General features: G+C 48.4%; 1 protein-coding gene across 2 annotated transcripts in view; it reads right to left on the bottom strand.

The window, feature by feature from the left end:
* The window catches only part of LIPG (lipase G, endothelial type), a 29,047-nt gene extending 11,866 nt beyond the window's left edge, over nucleotides 1–17,181 (bottom strand). The window contains exons 1-5 of one of the 2 annotated variants that reach the window (XM_055559403.1): nucleotides 16,712–17,181; nucleotides 9,998–10,179; nucleotides 8,174–8,353; nucleotides 6,149–6,260; nucleotides 565–786 (exon numbers count right to left, since the gene is read on the bottom strand). In XM_055559403.1, the coding sequence (XP_055415378.1) occupies nucleotides 565–786; nucleotides 6,149–6,260; nucleotides 8,174–8,353 (514 nt within the window). In that variant the 5' untranslated portion in view covers nucleotides 9,998–10,179; nucleotides 16,712–17,181. Of the gene's footprint in view, nucleotides 1–564; nucleotides 787–6,148; nucleotides 6,261–8,173; nucleotides 8,354–9,997; nucleotides 10,180–15,294; nucleotides 15,642–16,711 lie in introns of those variants that run through there. The other variant, XM_055559402.1, reaches the window with a different exon arrangement.
* Nucleotides 17,182–22,083: the final 4,902 nt, after the last annotated feature.

The following is a 22,083-nucleotide window of genomic DNA, read 5'->3' as shown; positions in this document are numbered from 1 at the left end:
ACAACCTTTAAAAAGGAAAAAGGTAAATAGATCTATGTACTCTGATGTCTAAGAACGTCCACAATGTATATTAGGACTGAAAAAACAAAGCTGCAGGACAATGTGATTTTGAAAAGTACCACACGTGTGCACGCGCACACACACACACACACACACACACACAAATAAATCTTCAAAGCAAAAGGCCTGGAAGGATACACACAAAATATCTATATTGGCTACCTCCGGAGAATAAAAATAAGAGTGGGTGTGGGAAATGAGGGGGTATTTTTACTTCTTGCTTTAGGCAATTCTATAATGCTTGGTTTTTTTCCCAACAAAAATGTATTCCTTCTGCTATAAAAAGAATAACAATAATAACTATGACCTCAAAGCATAAGACAGCAGACCAGAGACCACAGGAAGACTGCTGCAGGATGATGAACTGTAGGATAAACAGTGTTGAGGGGCCACTGTGGGGAGAAGTGGGAATAATGAAATGAATATTGTTGGGAACAATAATAGCTCAGGCTGATTCAGGAGGAGATGCAATAATTGAGTCAAAAGAAAAAATAAGGAACTCACTTCCATATGCAATCGACCCCAAAACATCGTTGAGTCCACAGCCCGGCTGGAAGTCACCCCCGTTGGGGTAGATGTCGATGTGACCCACGGGCATCTGAATGCCGATGCTCAAGCCAAAGGAGCGCGTGTAGGTGTGCAGGACATCCACGAAGTCTGCGTCGTCAGGGGACAGCCTCTTGTGGATGTCCACCCCTTCAAACAAGGGCCCAGCAGGATCCAAACCTACAGCAGAAGGGGGAGCCAAGATGGGCCGTGTCAGGGGCGCTGAGACCCAGTGGACAGCTGAGTCTGCAAGCGCAGAATGAAGACGTCCACACTGTGGGAATCCTGCACGGTGTGGTGGCTGCTGTATAGGAATGCTGGCTTTCTTCTCAAGACTCCACCTGACTCAATAAACTGGTCATGAGGTTCAACTGACATGTGGATCCAAGGAGCCACAGACTGTCGGAACCGAAGCAGTTCTAGAAAGAACTTGGGCTGGCTGAAACTAAGCCATTCCTCCCATTTACTCTGCCACTGGGAGCCTTCCACAGCCTTGATCTTAGCCAAAGTTTGACAGAATAACCGACAAAATCTATATCTTCGAGAGGGAAGACTCAGTCTCCCCAAACTGAGCTATCTGCATCTGGACTTCTTCTTCCTCTTCTGTTAGTTATGAGTCAGGCCCAGGAGTGGAATGGCAAGAGTCGGCGCACCAGAAATACTGAGCATCTGCAGGCTTCCAGAATTCCTCTCTTCTGCAGGCACAAGCAGAAAACCCTTTGCCTGCAACCCTTCTGTATCAAACAAACAAGCAACACTGCAGAGAGCCCTGGTTCTCACATTTAAAACAGCACAAATATCCATGGGGAGCTTCTTACAAATTCAGGTTCCACTGTGTAACTATGAAAAACTCTGGAAGGACACACAAGTCCCAGATTTCCTGTGTGTATGTGTGTTGGGAGAGAGAGTAGGGCAGGTAACCATGAAGACAGTGGCAACAACAGAGACAATTTCACCATCTTTTATAATATCTGGGAACCACATGACTATAAAGGGTTTCCCAGGTGGTGCTATGCCAATGCAGGAGATGTAAGAGACGTGGGTTCGATCCCTGGGTTTGGAAGATCTCCTGGAGGAGGGCACAGCAACCCACTCCAGTATTCTTGCCTGGAGAGTGCCAATGACAGAGGAGCCTGGCGGGCCACAGTCTGTAGGGTTGCAAAGACTCAGACATGATTGAGGTGACTTAGCACATACGCACATGAGTATAAAACCCATTCCAAAATAGAATTTGCAAAGCATAAAATGCAGATTCCCTGACCTCCAAGAGATTCTGATTGGTAGGTCTGGTGTGGAACCAGAAAGAAAGGCTTATTCCCCAGGTGATCCTGGTGTAGAACCAGAAAGAAAGGCTTATTCCCCAGGTGATCCTAAAACTAAGTGGTCTGTGGACCAGATTTTGGAAAAAAAACTTCTCCCATGCTTCAGTACTATCTAGAAAATGAAATCTGAATGTCTTAATTCATATAGTTCATGTGCGATATTAAGAGATTAAGTGCTTGTCAGTGTAAACACTAGCTACTATTACCAAGTAATTATGGGAGCGGAATTCATCCCAGCTAGAAGGTTCTTTGTTTGCCCTATACACAGAGAGAGAGAGAGAGAGAGAGGACCTAGAGAAAGCGAAGAAAAGATTGTGTGCCATTGGGAAAGGTTTGTTTAGTCTAGAACAATGGTTCTCAACTGGGAGGGGTTTTGCTCCCAAGGGGACCCCTGGCAACATTTGGCCATGTCTGGAGGCATCTTTGGTTGTCACAATTGAGAAAAGGGCAAGAAGAAGCTGCTGGCATCTAGTGAGTACAGGCCAAGGATGCCGATAAACACCCTATAATACACAGGTCAGCTCCCACACAAGCACTGTCTGGCCCCAAACGTGAACAGTGCTGAGGCTCAGAAGCCTGGATCTAGAAACAGCAAGGTAGGGAGGAAAACGAGCAAGAATAGAGCTGTGAAAGCAGGAGATGGGTAAGAGAACCCTGTTCCCCAGACCCCAGCGCACTGGAACCGGGACGCATGTAGTGAGGCTTGTGGAGGGTGATTTTAGGAGAAATGAAAGGCAGAGCTGTTGTTCAGAGTGGATAGCAAACCTGTGGAACTCACTACTCATGAGAACTGGTAATAACTGAAACTCTACATAGTTTCCAAGAGCAGTTTAGAAAAATGTATGAATGACAGAGGCAGAAAGAGAGCCCAGGCTGCCTGGGGACTCCCCTCTAGCACAGGACCTAAAAGAAAGACGGCACAAAAGCAGTGGCCTCCCTGAGAAGCCCTCGATGACTCTTTTTAGCAACTGAGCAGACCAGTACTGACACAGGTGGCCTCTCCCTGCCTCTCACCATGTGCCCTGAAGAAAAAAAAAGAAGAGAAGCATTTTGCTTTGCAGCCAATAAGAGGGGGGCTCTTGCATCAGTGAACAAAAGTCTCCACCAGACAGTCAGCGCCATGGAAACCAAGCTGGGCCAGAGGAATGTCGCTGGCTGACAGGGCTTCTCGAAAGGCCGGCTGGCTGGCAGGCTGAGCCTTCACCTCCCCAGGCTGACCCTGCCTGATACGTAGCCAAGGCCCACAAACCCCACGGGAAATTTGCACAATTTATTTAACTAGGAAGGAGAGGGTGAATGCATCCAGTCCAGAAAGAGAGGATGGAGAAGCACCCCTCCTTCCATTCAGTCAGACTCCCCCAAAGGTGTCCTGTCCAGCAAACGGAATACACACCTGCATGCATATGCACACACACTCTCGTGCACACACATAACAGCCAGGAAAGCCTCTGCCTCCTGGCCTGGCAGGAAACTGTGACAGCTCCTGTTTCCCTCCCAGCAGGAGACCAGCAGCATGGCCCAGTGGTGAGGTGCAGGTCCAACGGCCTGGGTCTGGACCCAGCTCTGCTATCAGGGTGTTAAATACCAGGCCCGTGATTTAAGCCCTGAGTCCTAGTCTCCATCTGTAAAATGAAGCCCAAAGAATTCTTTGGCCTGGATGCTGTATGCTTACAGATGGCACAAAGTACCAGTCGCACACTGAGTACTTGACATTAGGTCTATCTAGCCCGCAGCCTGCAGGGTGGACACTTAGTTCTTGAATGAACAAATCTGCTTGCTTCTTTCTTTATAAGTAATGAAATGCAAGTACAATTAGAAACATATGACCCCTTCCCTAGTGGATCAGGGAATTCCCTCAGAAGCCTAAGAGGGTAAAACTCCAGCAGACCCCAAGTATACAGATCTCTGATCTAAGCAAGACTGGGGTTCAGGTACCCTCTGCAGGCCCAGGCTAAGGACCCCTACTGGCCTCTGTGCAGCGGCCTCCCTGGCCTCTGGACTCCACACAAGCTGCCATCTCTGGTCCTCTTGCCAGTCAGGACCGCCCGGTTCCCAGGCCCATGGGAAGTCTGAGGGGTGAGGAGAAGGCACAGGCCTCCCCCATCAGACACGCACGGCAACATGCGTCAGGTCAGCCAAACGCCCCTGAGGTGCTGCCTGGCAACTGGACAGAGGCCACTCCTTCTTGTCATGTTTGCCCCGGGGCCCCGCTCCGCAGAGAGTCTGCAGAGAAGGGGCCGCGTTCTGGACAAGCTGGCCCCCACACTCCCCGCAGATGGCCCAGAGCACTGATCAGCATTCTGCCCGAGAAGCCCGCATCTCAGCAGCTCCCACCCAGACAGGCAGGGGGAAGGAACCGGAAGGCTCCAACAAGCCCCATCCCACTTCAGATTCAGATACAGGGAGAGGGAGGATCTGCCGTCTGTCTCCGTTGCCAAGGACACTGGCCCTGGCGCCCTGGCAGGGGCTGTGTATGCTGCCTTTGCGCACAGCCGGCCCGGCTCTGCAATACCCGGCCTCTCCTGGGGGCGAGGAGGAGGAGCGCAGACAATAGAACCCAGAGACACTCGAGGCCCATGGGCTTTGCTCCAGCCAGGGGTTACTGAGTAGTCACGTGTGTCCACACTGCCCGTTGGACAGTGCAGGCCCAGCTGACTTGATAATCAAAAGTGAAGCTCCCAAGTTATGCTGGATCAAACAGTTGGATCGAAAGGAGTATGTGTGTGTGTGTGTGTGTGTGCACGCGCGCGCACTCATTAGACTTAAGCCCGGGGACAATGATTTGAGGAGGGCAACTAAACCTCACAAATGTGACTGCACCAGGTCTTCATTGCAGCATGCAAGATCTGGTTCCCTGACCAGGGATCGAACCCATGCCCCCTGCATGGGGTTCAGTCTTAGCCACTGGACCACCAGGGAAGTCCCTCTATATAGTTTCAAATCTACCCCGCTGGCTTGTTGAAACTCTACCTTTACTCAACTTTCTTTAGCTAAGGACTCCCTTCTACCTGAGTCCTGTTTCAAAATGAATATACATTACCAGGAAGGAAATGATTAACTCTTTCCTTCTGGGTGACCAGTTGGGCCCTTAATGTGTTGGAGGTGTGCGCAAAGCAGGGAGGGAAAATTAGCAAAAGAATGCTGGCAGGATGACAAAAATTCAGGGCAACAAATTTGCCTCTGACTTTCTAGAGGAAAGCTTCCTAGAGGAAGCTCTGTGTTTGTTTCAGGGGCTCCTGAATGGGAAAGAGTCCTTCCCACTTTTCCCAATCACTAGATGATGTAAATATTTAAATCAAACTCTCACATCAGAAGATCACCAATTCTACCTATGGAGTGTGTATATCTCTAAATAAACTCACTTTCACTTTAAAAAAAAAATCAATAAGATGGAAAATTCAACTTTCTATTGCCAACCTGGATACCACTATCAGAAAGGTCTCTTTAAGGACAAAGTTTAACCACATATTTTAAACAGGTCATTATCACTAATAAGCTGGAGAAGGCAATGGCACCCCACTCCAGTACTTTTGCTTGGAAAATCCCATGGACGGAGGAGCCTGTTAGGCTGCAGTCCATGGGGTCGCTAAGAGTCGGACACGACTGAGCGACTTCACTTTCACTTTTCACTTTGATGCATTGGAGAAGGAAATGGCAGCCCACTCCAGTGTTCTTGCCTGGAGAATCCCAGGGATGGGGGAGCCTGGTGGGCTGCTGTCTATGGGGTCGCACAGAGTCGGACACGACTGAAGTGACTTAGCATAGCATCACTAATAAGTAACACCAACCAAATACTAGAAAGAGGCTGTTGGTGAACGAAATAGAAGTCGGAGGCAGAATTCAAACCACAACCCGCACTACTCATTCCTTCCCTTGAGCTCCTGGAGCATGACAGCAGACTGAAAGTGAGCGCCAGAAGCTTGCAGGCCAGGCTTTAACCACAGGGCTGCCCTTGAGTCTCTTTAGTTGTCTGGGTGCTTCCTCACCTTTTGCACTAAACCAGTGGTTTTCCAAGTATGCTCCCTGGTGCTCGGGGACCCAGAGATTCCTCCCGAGAAGGGGGAGGCTCAAATAACAAACTTAACACTAACCACAGATACCCAGCTTTAACCAGAACATCCTTCCATCTGCTTCATATATTGAAGTCCTGCACAAGTTGTTTTCCAAGAGCTCTGGGAGGGAGCCCCGGGAGCAGCCCTGAGAGAAGGAGCCACGCTTACCCGTGATTCTGCCCACCGTGCCTTTCACGAAGTTGCCCGCGTACCCGGCCACGTGAGCTCCGAGGCTGTAGCCAATCAAGTGAACATTCCTAAGAGAAAAGTCCTCCTTACCCTGCAGAAAGTCACAGAAGGGAAGAAGTGAGGAGCGTGGTCCTGAGCCCACAGGTGGCCAGGAATTCAACCACTCAGTCATGTTGGGGAGGGGACAGGGAGCCCCGAGGTGGCTGGTAATGCTGGCAGGGCAACATGGATGGGACACAGCCAGGAAAAGGGAAGTGGAAAGGGCTTGGTGGCACTTCAGTCACCCCGCACCGGGGACAGGGTGTAGGTTGCGACCAGAAGCTGCATACCTGAACGTGAAAGTGAAAGTCGCTCAGTCGTGTCAGACTCTTTGTGACCCCATGGCCTATACAGTCCATGGAATGCTCCAGGCCAGAATACTGGAGTCGGTAGCCTTTCCCTTCTCCAGGGGATCTTAACAACCCAGGGATCGAACCCAGGTCTCCCACATTGCAGGCGGATTAACAGCTGAGCCACAAGGGAAGCCCAAGAATACGGGATTGAGTAGCCTATCACTTCTCCATCAGATCTTCCCAACCCAGGAATCAAACTGGGGTCTCCTGCACTGCAGGCAGATTCTTTACCAACTGAGCTATGAGGGCCCTTCCCCTACACGTTTCTAGCAGTGTCTGAGCTGGGGAGGGGTAGCAGTGCAGAGGTCAAAGCCACTGGACGCACTGGAGACCAAGTGCCAGACACGGTCTGCAGCAGGGTGCTCCCTGCCCATTCACTTAGGCCCAGGAGCTGCCCACCTCCTCGTCGCCAGCCTGTCTGGGATCCCAGAGTCGAAGCATCAGACCTTGACAGGGAAGGCACTCAGTGATGAGGGTGAGGGCGGATTTGACCCCATGGCTCAGGAACCAAGCTCAACTAAGCAACCTAGGCAGAGGACTGAGGACTGTGTGAGAATCCTGACCAGAATTTTACCATAATTCATCAGATTTATGGGCTTCTAAAGGAAGGTCAGGTTAGAATTGCCCAGATAATTGAGTCACTCTGCCAGTGTACCCCTGCCTCCCATTAAGTCCACTGAGCCTGGGCAAATCATTAACCTATAAAAGTAAGTGTAAGACCTCAAGATCTGTTTTCCACATATGTTTTATGCAAGGCATTAGGCTGCATTTGTTTGAACCAACCCTCCCCACCCTCAGCCCAGCCACCCTTCAGAATAAGAGCAGACATCAGTAGGTATTTAAGATTACACGCTTTGGGGCTTCCCTGGTGGCTCAATGGTAAAGAATCCACCTGCCAGTGCAGGAGACACAGGTTCCATCCCTGATCTGGGAAGATCCCGTATGCCTTGGAGCCACTAAGCCCATGTGCCACAGCTACTGAGCCTGTGCTCTAGAGTCTGGGAACTGCAGCTACTGAGCCCATGTGCTGCAACTGCTGAAACCTGACACTCTGTCCATGGGATTTCCCAGGTGATAAAACTGGAGTGGGTAGTCATTTCTTCCTCAGAGGGATCTTCCCCACCCAGGGATTGAACCCACGTCTGCTGCCTTGCAGGCAGATTCTTTACCACTGAGCCATCAGGGAAGCCCTCACAGGAGAAGCCACCACAATAAGAAGCCTGTGCACCGCAACTGGAGACTGGCCCCTGCTCGCTGCAACTAGAGAAAGCATGTGCAGCGATGAAGACCCAGCACAGCCGAAATTAATTAATTTTAAAAAATGTTTTAAAGATTACAAGCTTCTGAAGGCATCAGCAAGTAATGACCCAGATGGCAAATTTTCTTCCTGCAAGTAAAGTAACAGGAAAAATCCAGAAATGAATCAATAATTAGAAAGCTTTCTAAAAGTTCCAGCTTCCAAAATATTTCAAGTGATACTTAATTCAGTAAAAATTTGAATCTCAAAGATATTCTCGGTTCACTGTAATAATCTGATCTTTGTTTCCTAAAAGGGTTCGGATTCAAGATCCTTCTCAGAAAAGGAGATGATTCCCTTCAGTCCCATTGTTACCTGAAGCCAGTCGAGCATCTGTGCGATGCTGTGTCCCACACCCCTTGTGTTATTGACCGCATCTACGTAAAGCTGGTGAGCCAGTGGGAGCCAGTCCACCACCACGACATTGGCTCCTTTCTCTCTTGTCTGCAGGGCTGACACCAGTTTGTACAGCCAGTTTTCAAACATGCCACTCATCTGCAGAGAAAACAGGACTTTAAAAAAAAAATTTCTGGGTTTGAAAAATACCAGTGAATACGGAATTCAGTTCCGTGACCCTCTCCCACAGCCATGGAACATTCACATTGGTCCCCCAGGCCAACACTTGCCCATGAGCGGGGCCAGCCACAGTCAGGACTGCTATGTGGGCGAGTGTCTTCCATTGCCCTTGATGATGTCTCCAGTTTTTCCCATCGAAAATGTCCGAGCTGGTGTCCTGTGTTGCTGCCCCACTGACCAACAGGGCTGCTAGGAGATACATGCTGGTGGCCATGCCGACCTGAGGTTAGCCCTGTCACGGTCAGGCAAGTAAGTGACCTGGTCCAGCATTCAAAAGCAGCTGAGAAGGGTTGCCCTGGAGAATTGGTTTCTTTCTTAGAGATGCAAGGAGATTCTGTCTCTTAGGCAAATGCCGAGTTAACAAATGACCCCTTCCCACAACCCATCTCTGCCATCCCTCTTGACCCTAGAGGAGGGAAGATCTGTTGCTGGAATCCCAAATTAGAACTCAGAGCACATTTTCCCACAGAAACAAAGTGTAAATGGTGACTAGGTCCAGTTGTAAACCTATCCATGAGTGCATTATTAGATAAATAGATTTCCTGTGCCTGGCCTGGGAACCCAAAGGCCATTTACAATCTTGCTTCTAAGGGAAACTGCTGTTCCAAGTTCCAAACAGATTACAAAAGAACTTTCTGGAATGCATTCGTCAGTTGCAGGCAGTTTGTATTTGCATTTTGACAGGGGGGCCTTTAAAAGATCCAAACGCATGATTCTAATCATAGGCTGTGAGGTGAGGATGGGCAGACAGGCCCTTAATGATCCCTTCCATTGCATTCGGTACATAGGTGCCTACATAACACCCCCTAGCCAGGCCTGACCCCAACAGTTGGTAATAGACCTAAAGACCCAGCAAGCATGTAACGGGTATGAATTTCTCATCATTAAGGGGAGGAAGGTCCCCTCCCAATTAGCCCAGGCAGAAACCTGCTCACTTAACAGTGCCATTTTCCTACAGACTGCCGTTAGATGAATGGATAAATCCCTCGCTGGTCCAAAGCTTCTGAGGCCGAGCATTAAAGCCCTTTTTTTGTTGAAGTTTGTTATGGGCTTTTCGATGTGAATGGCTCAGCGAGGGCATAGAAAGACTCCAGTGCCTTTAAATGGAACCATCTCTATGCAAACAGGAGGGCACCGTGCCAACCAGGGCCAGCCAGCCGGGCCAGCTGGCTCCTCACAGACTCTCTGAGCCAGTCGACTTGCTTCAGTTCAGCTGAGCTCTCGCAAAGGGATGGCCCCCATAAGGCAGCGGTTGACCAATGTAATTAAGTGTAATTAGAGGGTCCCTTAAGAGCCAGTGGAGCTGGGCTACTGCCCTCAGGAGAGCCACTTTCTGAAAGCCCGCTGCGTGCCAGCATTAAATGCCACCCTGCTGGAGTCCAGATTGCCCCCTCAGCGAAGTGCCCGTTACATTCTTCACAGCTGTCTGAAATACAAGCAGCCCACAAGAAAAGAGGAGGAGAAAGAGCAGAATCTGGAAGCACCAGTATGCTTTTTAATTGACCAAAACAAAGGAGACCAAATCCCATGTAGAGCTGGAAAGCTACCTCCCCCCGGGCTCACCGTCCATCCGTGAATGATGAAAAAGGTTTTGGCTGTCACGTTGAAGCCACAGTCCTCTAAGGGCTGGCTGTGGCCAAGGGAGAGATCGCATCCTTCATCCTCTGGGTCCTCTGAGGTGCGGAGGTTAAATCTCACAGGGGGTTTGGCAGCAGTCGGTACCACCCTGGATTTGTCGAACTCATCTGGGGAGAAAGGACAGAGCGTGCAGGTAACTAGCAGGCCTGGGTGGTGAGAGATCTGGGGTCCAGTTCTAGTTCACTCTTGAGCAAATTACTTAACCCCTCTGGGTTTCAGCTTTTACATCTGCTGAATGTTTCCATCTCATCTCACAGAAGAGTTGCAAAGGCACACCTCACCAATATTTAAGTGTTAATTAGTCACTTGTATCAACTACTGTAGGGCTTCCTACTGTGGCCCAGAGGGTCTCCACAATGCAGGAGACCAGGGTTCCATCCCTGGGTTGAGAAAAGCCTCTGGAGGAGGGCATGGCAACCCACTCTAATATTCTTGCCTGGAGAATCCAATGGACAGAGGAGCCTGGCCAGCTCTAGTCCATGGGGTCGCAAAGAGTCAGACAGGACTGAGTGACTAACACACACAAACACACACATCAATGACTGTGAATCTGAAGTAAATAAGTCTCCCTTACCTTTCTTCCTTCTTTCTAATCCAAATGAGCTCTCTTTCCTTCCCTCAAGTTACTAATTTCAGAGAACGGGTCCTCAAGTCTTCTCTTGAAATGCTTGGGACCACTTGCATTACTGGAGAAGGAAATGGCAACCCTTTCCAGTATTCTTGCTTGGAAAATCCCATGGACAGAGGAGCCTGGTGGGCTACAGTCCTTGGGGTCTCAAAGAGTCAGACATGACTGGGCAACTACACTTTCACACAGACTTGCATTTCAGAATTCAGAAATTTTCAGATTTTAAACAGGTATTATGATGTGTGTGTGTATATATATATATAGAGAGAGAGAGACACACACACGCACACACACACTATATATATATATATATATATATATATATATATATAATACACATGGTATGGGGCATTCCTCATTCATCAAACACACCAATAACATTTCTGTAAGGAAATACATGACTACTCATACTCAAGGGTGAAAAAAAAGAAAAAGAAAAAGATTTTAAAGACCATCTTGTTGGTTCAGGTCAGTTTTGGATGCCAATTTGTGTAAGAATTCAGGTTAGATAAGGCCAGGTCTTGCTGCCAAACAAGTTACCAGACAAATTTTTCAGTTTTGAAAGATTTTGGAATTGGAGGTAAAGAACTTTGACCTTTTAAACACTGGGCTTCCCTACCGCTCCCATGTCAATTCTGGCACTTACCCCAAACACCTCATGCACCCTCAGTGCTTCTTGCAGTACCAGACAGGTGCCAGACACTTTTTTTACCTTATTAAATAAATTATCGAAGCCAGAGAGATGCTCGTAAGAGCAGCAAATCCTCTCCTTTCAGCTCCACCGTGTACACACACACACACAGCACTATCTAGGAGATGGCCCTACTTCAAAATACAGCCCATGTTACTGATGGTCCCAAGACCTTTTAACACTAGGTACTGCAAATTTAGAAAACTCAGCAGTGGCCACAGGACTGGAAAAGGCCAATTTTCATTCCAATCCCAAAGAAAGGCAATTCCAAAGAATGCTCAAGCTACTGCACAATTGCACTCATCTCACACGCTAGTAAAGTAATGCTCAAAATTCTCCAAGCCAGGCTTCAGCAATATGTGAACCGTGAACTTCCTGATGTTCAAGTTGGTTTTAGAAAAGGCAGAGGAACCAGAGATCAAATTGCCAACATCCGCTGGATCATAGAAAAAGCAAGAGAGTTCCAGAAAAACATCTATTTCTGCTTTATTGACTATGCCAAAGCCTTTGACTGTGTGGATCACAAGAAACTGTGGAAAATTCTGAAAGAGATGGGAATACCAGACCACCTGACCTGCCTCTTGAGAAATCTGTATGCAGGTCAGGAAGCAACAGTTAGAACTGGACATGGAACAACAGACTGGTTCCAAATAGGAAAAGGAGTTCGTCAAGGCTGTATATTGTCACCCTGTTTATTTCACTTATATGCAGAGTACATCATGAGAAAAGCTGGACTGGAAGAAACACAAACTGGAATCAAGATTGCTGGGAGAAATATCAATAACCTCAGATATGCAGATGACACCACCCTTATGGCAGAAAGTGAAGAGGAACTCAAAAGCCTCTTGATGAAAATGAAAGAGGAGAGTGAAAAAGTTGGCTTAAAGCTCAACATTCAGAAAACGAAGATCATGGTATCCGGTCCCACCACTTCATGGGAAATAGATGGGGAAACAGTGTCAGACTTTATTTTTCTGGGCTCCAAAATCACTACAGATGGTGACTGCAGCCATGAAATTAAAAGACGCTTACTCCTTGGAAGGAAGGTTATGACCAACCTAGATAGCATATTCAAAAGCAGAGACATTACTTTGCCAACAAATGTTCGTCTAGTCAAGGCTATGGTTTTTCCAGTGGTCATGTATGGATGTGAGAGTTGGACTGTGAAGAAGGCTGAGCGCTGAAGAATTGATGCTTTTGAACTGTGGTGTTGGAGAAGACTCTTGAGAGTCCCTTGGACTGCAAGGAGATCCAACCAGTCCATTCTGAAGGAGATCAGCCCTGGGATTTCCTTGGAAGGAATGATGCTAAAGCTGAAAGTCCGGTACTTTGGCCACCTCATGCAAAGAGTTGACTCATTGGAAAAGACTCTGATGCTGGGAGGGATTGGGGGCAGGAGGAGAAGGGAGGACAGAGGATGAGATGGCTGGATAGCATCACTGACTCGATGGACGTGAGTCTGAGTGAACTCCGGGAGTTGGTGATGGACAGGGAGGCCTGGCGTGCTGCAATTCATGGGGTCGCAAAGAGTAGGACATGACTGAGCGACTGATCTGATCTGATCTGATTGTCATCATTAGGGCTTCCCAGGTGGCACTAATTGTAAAGAGCTCACCAGTCAATGTAGAAGATAAGGGTTCGATCCCAGGGTCAAGAAGATCCCTTGGAGGAGAAACCCACTCCAATGTTCTTGCCTGGAGAATCCCAGGGACAGAGGAGCCTGGTGGGCTGCCATCTATGGGGTCACACAGAGTCGGATATGACTGAAGCGATTTAGCAGCAGCAGCAGCAGCAGCCCTGTTCTAATCATCTAGGATACCACCCCTGATAACAGGCTAGGAAATTAGACAAACTGTCCAGTCACCCAGAAATCAAGAGAAAATGGACCAAATGACCATACCAGGAGCTTAATTATCCCAGAGTTAAAAAGGAAGAAAAAAAAACACAAACAAATGGAGTCATGGAAAGAGAGACTAGAGTGGTAGAGGGGTTGGTGGTGAAGAGGCCAAGGGGGAGGACAATGTACCAGATGTAAAAAGGATAAAGTTCCAGAAAATGCAACTAAATACGCATGAGCAGAACTCTGTCATTAATGAACAAAAGCCCCAACTGGCAGAAATTTGAACCATGGACATAATTCGTTCAAAATCTCCCAGTTTCCACCCAGATAGCCACTCATAAAGACCAGATGGGAAGTCTAGGGAAAAGGCAAAGAGGGTCTGCTGGCTTCCCAGCACTGACTTGTGGATAAACCCACATAAGGTGAACATAAAAGGTTCACTTTAGCACCTGGCTCTCTCTAACCCCACAGTTCTCTAGCTCATTTCTACTACTTCCAGCCCACGTCACTTCTGCCTCTGGGACTTCATAATTGTTCTTCATCCGATGTCCCCAAGCTCATCCTCTCCTCTCCTCCAGTTCCTTGCTCAGAAGTCAGCTCCTCAGTGAGGGAAGTCTGGTCACAGACTAATGCTACACCACCTTCTCCCTCCAGCCTTCTGTACCTTCCTCCTCTCCTTTATTTGCTCCATGACACTGAGCACTATTTCTATGTTTTAAGGAGTTGACTGGCTGTCTTCTCATCACTGAAATGCAAGATCCCTGGGGGTACGGGTTTACACCTGTTTAGTTCACTGCTGTATCCTCCTAAAAGCCTGTGTGCTCAGTTATGTCCAACTCTTTGGGATCCCATGGACTGTAGCCCACCAGGTTCCTCTGTCCGTGGGGTTTTCCAGGCAAGAATATTGGAGTGGATTATCATTTCCTCCTCCAGGGGATCTTCCTGATCCGGGATGGTACCCATGTCGCCTGTGGCTCCTGCATTGGCAGGGAGATTCTTTACCACTGTGCCACCTGGGAAGCCCCACTCCTAGAAGGGTTCCTGGCAAATAAAGACTTCTTTGAATGGAGGAAATAACCCCCAAATACTTAGAATCACAGAACATAGAAGTTGAAAGGAATGTTAGCATTTCACAGGAGAGGAACTAGAGATGAAACCTACTCTGGTTCAACTATACTAGAGTTGGGAACGTGTTAAGTCATTTTTCCATTCATTCAGATTAACCCTCCAGCTCATACATAAGCAACTTGGACCAACATCATTTGACCCAATCTTCAGTTCATTGAGTTGCAAAGAGTCGGACACAACTGAGCGACTGAACTGAACTGAACTGAACAACAGGATAGTAGAAGATGAGCTAATAGGATATGGTTCAGGGGTTCCCCACTCTCCTCTGCTTAACCGATTGACCTGGTACTCCTGTGGGGTGACCCTACCCTTGCTCCTCCAGGGCATGCTTCCTCCAATAGAAGAGACTGAAAAAGAAAAGCTGGCAGCTGGAAGGAAGACAGGTAGCCAGAGGAAGAGCAAAGGCTGGAAAGACTGTTGGGGAGGAAGAAGAGGAGGCTGGCAGCCTGGGGTTCTCTGCACAAATTACCCACCAAATCCTCCCCGAAAGCGCTCCTCAAACCAGAGCCAGCTACCCTGGCACCTTAAATTTCAAAGCATTTAGCCGAGATTAAAAAGAAGAGCGCCAGATGACAGAGCTCTTTCTAACAACCTTCTTGCCTCGAAAACCCGGAGGTTCAAAGAGGAGGGCAAGGTTAAAGAGCTGCTGGCAGCCAACTCTGCTGACTGGACAGCATCGATAAGAGTGCATATTAACGGCAAAGGGGTGGAGCCGGACCGAGCGCGGGCGAGCGCACCCGGCAGCCGGCCGGCTCTGGGATGCCCTGGTCAGAAGCGCCGAGGAACAAGTGAACTGCAAGACTAATTAGGAAGAGCGAGTGGACAGCGCAGGCGGAAAGCAAGGAGGATGCTGCAGGAAGAAGGGTGGGCAAGAGAGAGGGCACCTGGCCCAGAAAAGAAGTTGCGGGGGTGGTAATAAAATAAGTCCACGTTACCTTGCAGCCGTCCCTCTGGACCAAGGGGTGTGGGGTCTCTCATGGCAAAGCAACAATAGGCGCTCCACAGGCAGAGCTGAAGAATGGTGTTTCTCATCCTTACCACCTCCCCGCACCCCCTTCTCCAAAATGGGACTTTTAAAAAGACAAAAAACACCTCTCGAAGTTTCCAGCGGTCCAAGCCTGTAAGACCCCCAGTGGGAAGCCCTCTCTCCACCAGAGAGAGCGGTGGCCTTAGCTGAAGGTGGAGAAGGTGGAAAATGAAAACTCGGCTAAACTCAGCCGCGGGGTGGTGGGGGGAATGTGAAGGGTCTTGAACCAGAACCAGATCTGCCCTCTCTCGTGCCGCCTGCCCAGGAAGCCAGGGCTCGCCACTGTCATCCAGCGAGCTCCCGGCGAGGTACTTTTTAAAAGTATTGGGAGTCATCTGACCCATCGCCAGATGGTGATTTGCATAATTTATTCCCGTTCCCGGACTCTGATTGGTCACACCTTCGCTGACGCCAGAACCAAAGACTCCCCAAAGTTTGAATGCCCCAAAGTTTGAATGAAAGCGCCGCACACCCACCGCGTGGACACTTCGCAAGCGCAGGCTTGTTTCCTCCCCAGGCGGCTCCGGGGGCAGCCGCGCTGTCACCACCCTACTTTTTCCCAGTGTCCATTCCCGGACCTTAGATTCTCTACCACCCCCTGCAGCTCCAGGGGAGTCGTTGCCCGATAGCCCTGCTCCTTCGCGATCGCGATCCCTGGAGAAGGAAGGTTCTCCTCTCCAAGGCGCAAAGCCATCCGCGCGCACGCGCGCGCGCAATGCTCTCTCCTCGCCCCGGACCAACGGTCCGAATGGAGAAAAGACACCTGGTCACCCTGTGGTCCTTCTTTACTCCCTTTCCTGCTGCGAGCGAGGCCCGTGACGGGTGTAGACGGCGTGATCCAACAATAACCCGGCCGAGTTAAAAGGCTGCGGGCTCTAGCCTGGGTGTCAGAATCGCTCTGACCCTTCTTGAGTGCTCGCTTCGCCACTAGCTACAGAACTCAGGGCAAGCCACGCAACTTCCCCAAAGCCGTTCCTTCCTCCCCCGTACACCGGTGGTAACAGTTCCTGTCGGTTAGGGACGTTGCAGAAATTAAAAGATCCAGGATAATACCATTTGAGCTTCCCTGGTGGCTCAGCTGGTAAAGAATCTGCCCTCAATGTGGGAGTCCAGGTTTCGATCCCTGGGTCTGGAAAGATCCCCTGGAAAAGGGCATGGCAACCCTCTCCAGTATTCTTGCCTGAAGAATCCCATGGACGGAGGAGCCTGGTGGGCTACAGTCCACGGGGTCGCAAGGAGTTGGACACGACTGAGCGACTAACACACACACACAGGATAACACAAACAGCGCTGGGTGCGGTGCCGCGTGGTAGGCGCTCTCATACCTGGGGCTGGAGGGCTAGAGGGACGCCAGGCGACACTCCCTTAAGGAAACAATGAGCCAGGCTTGGGGATCTCAGACTCGCAACCAGTGCCAAGTGTCGGGCGGAGGCGCGCCACCCGCTATCGAGGGGAATGAAGCAGCTTCTTCCCCTCCGTCATCATTTTGCCCTCCTCTTCTTCCCTTCATTGCGCGCGTCCCTGCTCCTCCCGCGGGTGCCGGCTCCAGCTCCGCTCCCGGAATCCCGGGACCGAGGGCGGCGACCGCGCCCCTGAGCCTGCATCTGGGGCAGGGGTCGGGGGCTGAGCCCGGGGCCTTCGGCCGCCGGCGGCCAGGACGACTCCGGAGCGGCTGCGCCTCCACAGCCCTCGGGAACGCGGAGGAGGCAGGAGAGAGAAAGCGCTGCGGCCGGCTGCGCACCGCCATCCGCCTGCTTCCAGCCAGACTGCACCTTTGACCGCAAGTAACCCCGCGGAGCGGAGAAGGCAATGGCACCCCACTCCAGTACTCTTGACTGGAGAATCGCAGGGACCGCGGGGCCTCGTGGGCTGCCGTCTATGGGGTCGCACAGAGTCGGACACGACTGAAGCGACTTAGCAGCAGCAGCAGCAGCAGCAACCCCGCGGAGGCCTGGAACCAGTCCAGCTCCCGCCCGCAGAGAGGAAAACCGCCCGAGCAGCCCGGCGCCCCTTCCTCGCCGGTGTCTGCGCCCCCGCCTGGGAGATCTGTGTGGGGAAACCAGTCTGGAGCAGCCGGTCCTGTTCCGACTTATCCTCGTTCCGTCAGTCACTCTAGTTGCCAGCTCCGAAGCGCACTTCGTCAGTCCTGTGCTAGAATTCATTAACAAGAAGCAGGCCGGCTCTGTTTTTCAGTGTAAACCTCACTGGTCATGAGTAAATGGAGCTCCCAGATATCTTTTCCCCCTCTTCTTAACACTCCTCTTCTTCATTGACAAACTATACAGACATAAGTCAGGTATCATCTCCATTCTACAGATGGGAAAATTGAGTCAGAGGAACAGGCTGTAGCTCTGAAGCAAGTCTCTGATAACCAGTTCTCTCTCTTCTGCTCTTAGTTTGATTTAGCCAGTTGGCCTCTAAATAGGAACGTTTGGGAGCCAAATCTCCATCTCTTGCCTGGTTGAGTCAGTAGGCAGCCTGTGAGTCAAAAATCCCCGTCTCTATTCTGAGTTACTCAAATCATAGCCCCTAGAACTTTAAGTGGACAGTGTGGAGGGTGTGTCTTGGGGACCTCTGTCACAAATGAGATTCCCTAGAAGAGCTAGGTACTCCTGCAAAGCTGGTTATCCTACCTGGAAAAAAAAAGATTCAACAAGATCAATTCTCATCTTTTTAACTGCCAAGGCTATGAAACCATTTAGATTTTATTAGAGTGCCCTCCTGTGTCTCTATATCAAAACATCATGTGAGAACTTTCAAAGCACATAATGAAGCTATAATCACAGCATTAGAGTGAAGTATAACATCAACTCTCTTATGCAAAGAATAACATATGTATAAAATATGCAAAATATTTTCTAGAAGAACCTCAAGGAGGGCTTGGGAGCCTCCTGTGTGAAGAAAGACCCTGCCTGAGGAGTTTCAGCAGAAACTTTGTATCAAGGTCTCAGGTTACTCTAGCAAAGGTTCTGAGCATTTTTCTAGGCAGTCTATCATCTGAAGACACCTTCCTAGGTTAGAGGAATGAACCTCCCTTTCATAAGAGGAGCCCACTTTCCACTTCAGAAGCTGAAAAGCAAACACACACCTTGCCAGCCTCCCTTGCAGCTAGAGTTCCTGGTTTAAACTCAGCCAATCAAACTCTAAGGTGAAAGCCAGTGAGTCTAGAAGCAAACAGCCACTCCATTCTGCCAACAGGGCAGCAGGAGCCAGCTCTGCTTTGGGTGGGGGAGGAAGAGGGTGGGATGGTGGCACCCCCAGGCATCCCCAGACCAGCCTGCAGAGGGACTTGGGCAATGCAGTCTGCCTGAGTATACTTTCCAAGCCTGGTTCTTTTGCCCTGCAGATATTCTGATATTTTGATTACAGTAATTCTGATTACTATTAAAAAGTATGTTTTTTAATAGTTCCACTATATATTACAATTATTTTTAATAGATTAATTAAGATTTTTAGTTGGAGTTTCGATATCAAACTCTCAGAAATTAACAGAATGAACAGACAGAAAAGTAGAGGGATATAGTAGACCTGAAAAGCATTATAAACCAATTCAACTGTAAGATTTATACAGTTTTCACACAACAGCAGGATACAAATTTTATTCAAGTTCCCATAGACTATAAATCAAAAGACACTGGAACATATTCAGGAATAGAAACAAAATAAGGTGGAAAAATTTCATGGTCTAAAAGTATTGAAATCATACAGAGTCTGTTCTCTTATCACTGTGGAATTGTGTTAGTAACCAGTATCAAAAGATATTTGAAAATAACCCACATATTTTCAAGTGCAATGTGACATTTACCAAGAAAAATCTTTGACTTAGCCATTTAAGGTCTCAGTAAAGTTAGACTGAATAAAACACAGAGGGTGATTGCAGAGAAGAAAGCATTTAAGTGAGAAATCAATATCAAAGATATTTTTAAAACTCCATGTATTTGGAAATTAAATGTCCACTTTTAAAGGATGGTTGTATCTAAGAAGCCATATGAAGGAAAATTAGAAAGTATTTGTAACAGAATAAAAATGAGAGACCAGCACCTGTAGGCCACCAGGCTCCTCTGTCCATGGGCTTTTCCAGGCAAGAATATTGGAGTGCATGCCATTTCCTCCTCCAGGGGATCTTCCTGACCCAGGGGTCAAACCCATGTCTCCTGCATCTCCTCCACTGACAGGCAGATTCTTTACCACTAAGCCACCTGAGAATCCTATGTGTGTGTATATATCACTTTGCTATACATCTGAAACTAACAAAAGAAATGGAAAATATAGTTAAATGCACAGCTTACTCAAACTCTACTTTCCAAGGTCAGAGAATAAAATAAAAAATAGAAAAGACTATTAGGCTGAGATGGGACTTAGTTCAGTTCAGTTCAATTCAGTCGCTCAGTCATGTCCTACTCTGAGATCCCGTGAACCGCAGCACGCCAGACCTCCCTGTCCATCACCAACTCCCAGAGTTCACCCAAACCCAGTCCATCAGTGATGCCATCCAACCATCTCATCCTCCTCCTGCCCTCAATCTTTCCCAGCATCAGGGTCTTTTCCAATGAGTCAACTCTTCACATGAGGTGGCCAAAGTATTGGAGTTTCAGCATCAGTCCTTCCAGTGAACACCCAGGACTGATCTCCTTTAGGATGGACTGGTTGGATCTCCTTGCAGTCCAAGGGACTCTCAAGAGTCTTCTCCAACACCACAGTTGAAAACATCAATTCTTTGGACTTATGACAACTCTAAAGAATAAAAAGGCTTTAAGCCCCAACTCTTGACTGGTACTTGGATCCCCTGAGTGATGTTGACCACAAAGTTTGGAAAGAGAGTGCCAAATCTCCATCAAGGAGGTAACACCCTCTACTTGCTTGGCTCTTAGCTCTGGGCAACAAGCAGGAGTTAAAGTAGCCTGACTCTTGGTAAATTCAAAGACCTGAGGTCTCCAACTCCTGAAGCTTGTATTTCTCAGAAGCAACACTTCCTCCAAAAGGAATAAGCTAGAGGAGCATTTCCCTATGTGGGCCTGTGATGTTAACAGGTGTCCCATGGAATAAATAGGGCAACACCGAGTTAAACAGGTTAAAACAGGCTTCTTCACTGCAGGACTTCTTAGGACTTTTGCTACACTTTAACCCTTCAGTAGCTTCAGGTTTGAGACTAAGACCCTTCAATTGGCCTGCGACACCCTCCATGAACTGGCCCAGGGAGGCGCACTACCCTGTCTTTTACCACCCTCCTCTCCTCTCCCTGCCTCCTGGCGATCCTGGCCTTGTCTTAGCTCCTCTGCCTGGTCTGTCCAATCCAATACCCACAGGCTCTTGAGCACTCAAAATGTGGCAAGGCTAAATTGAGATGTAAGTGTCAAATGCATACCAGATTGTGAAGACTTGAACAACAAAAAAAAATTTTTAATTTTGTTCTTTTTTTATTTTTGACCTCACTGCAACTCATGTAGGATCTTAGTTCTAGGGATTAGAATTTAGATCTAGTTGGCCAGGGATTGAACAAGCGCCCCCTGCAGTGAAAACTCGAAGTCTTAACTACTGGACCACCAAGGAAGTCCCTGTAATTTTCTTTTTAAAGCTTTCTTTTGTTTGAAAATTTGCTTTATTTGGCTGCCTCAGGTCTTAGTTGCAGCATGTAGGGACCTCGTTGCAGCACAAGGACCCTCTAGTCTTGGCTCTCTGGCTCAGTAGTTTCTCCACGGCCTGTGGGATCTTCCCAGACCAGGGACTGAACCCACGTCCCCTGCATTGACAAAGCAGATTCTTAAACACTGGACCATCAGGAAAGTCCCCCCATAATTTTTTATGTTGAGTAAATACTGAAATGACAATATTATAGATACATTGATTTGGGTAAAATATAATAATAAAATTAATTTCATCCTTTTCTTTTTACTTTTTCAATGAGTGCTGGAGAATTTTTCATTCCATATGTGGCTCACATTTTATTTCTAGTGACCATTCTAAAGGAGAAGGCGATGGCATCCCACTCCAGCACTCTTGCCTGGAAAATCCTATGGGCAGAGGAGCCTGGTAGGTTGCAGCCCATGGGGTCGCTAAGAGTCAGACACAACTGAGCGACTTCACTTTCACTTTTCATTTTCATGCATTGGAGAAGGAAATGGCAACCCTCTCCAGTGTTCTTGCCTTGAGAATCCCAGGGACGGGGGAGCCTGGTGGGCTGCCGTCTACGGGGTCGCACAGAGTCGGACACGACTGAAGCAATTTAGCAGCAGCAGCAGCAGAACATTCTAAAGCATCAACATTTGACCTTTGGCCTATTTAATGCTAACTCTTATCAGACTTCAGATATCTGATTGGGTCCCTTCTTCAGATCCCTGGTGTATATTTCCTGTAATAATGCTCTTTTCTTTTATAAAACTTACCCAGGTCTTTAATTAGACATTATTTGTTTGGCTCTTTGATTCATGTCCCTCTCCCTGTAGTGTATTAAGTCCCATGAAAGCAGCAGCTGGATTTGTTTCTGTTGTTATTCTTTCTCCCAGAGCCTAGCATTAAGCTTGGTGCATAGAAGACTCATTAAATATTTGTTGAATGACAACATAAATGAAGTGTGAGGTGAATCTCCAAGAAAAGGATAAAGTATTCAACTTTTGCTAAATTAACCACAGAACCCTCACCCCATAAACAGTTTAGTGAAGGGTCAGAATTCACCAGGAATACAGTTGAGGAGCACTGG

This window comes from Bubalus kerabau, chromosome 21, assembly GCF_029407905.1.
Source record: "Bubalus kerabau isolate K-KA32 ecotype Philippines breed swamp buffalo chromosome 21, PCC_UOA_SB_1v2, whole genome shotgun sequence".
NCBI classification, from domain to species: domain Eukaryota; kingdom Metazoa; phylum Chordata; class Mammalia; order Artiodactyla; family Bovidae; genus Bubalus; species Bubalus kerabau.
The sequence above is the reverse complement of the archived record's forward strand: the minus strand, read 5'-3'. Positions and strand labels throughout refer to the sequence as shown.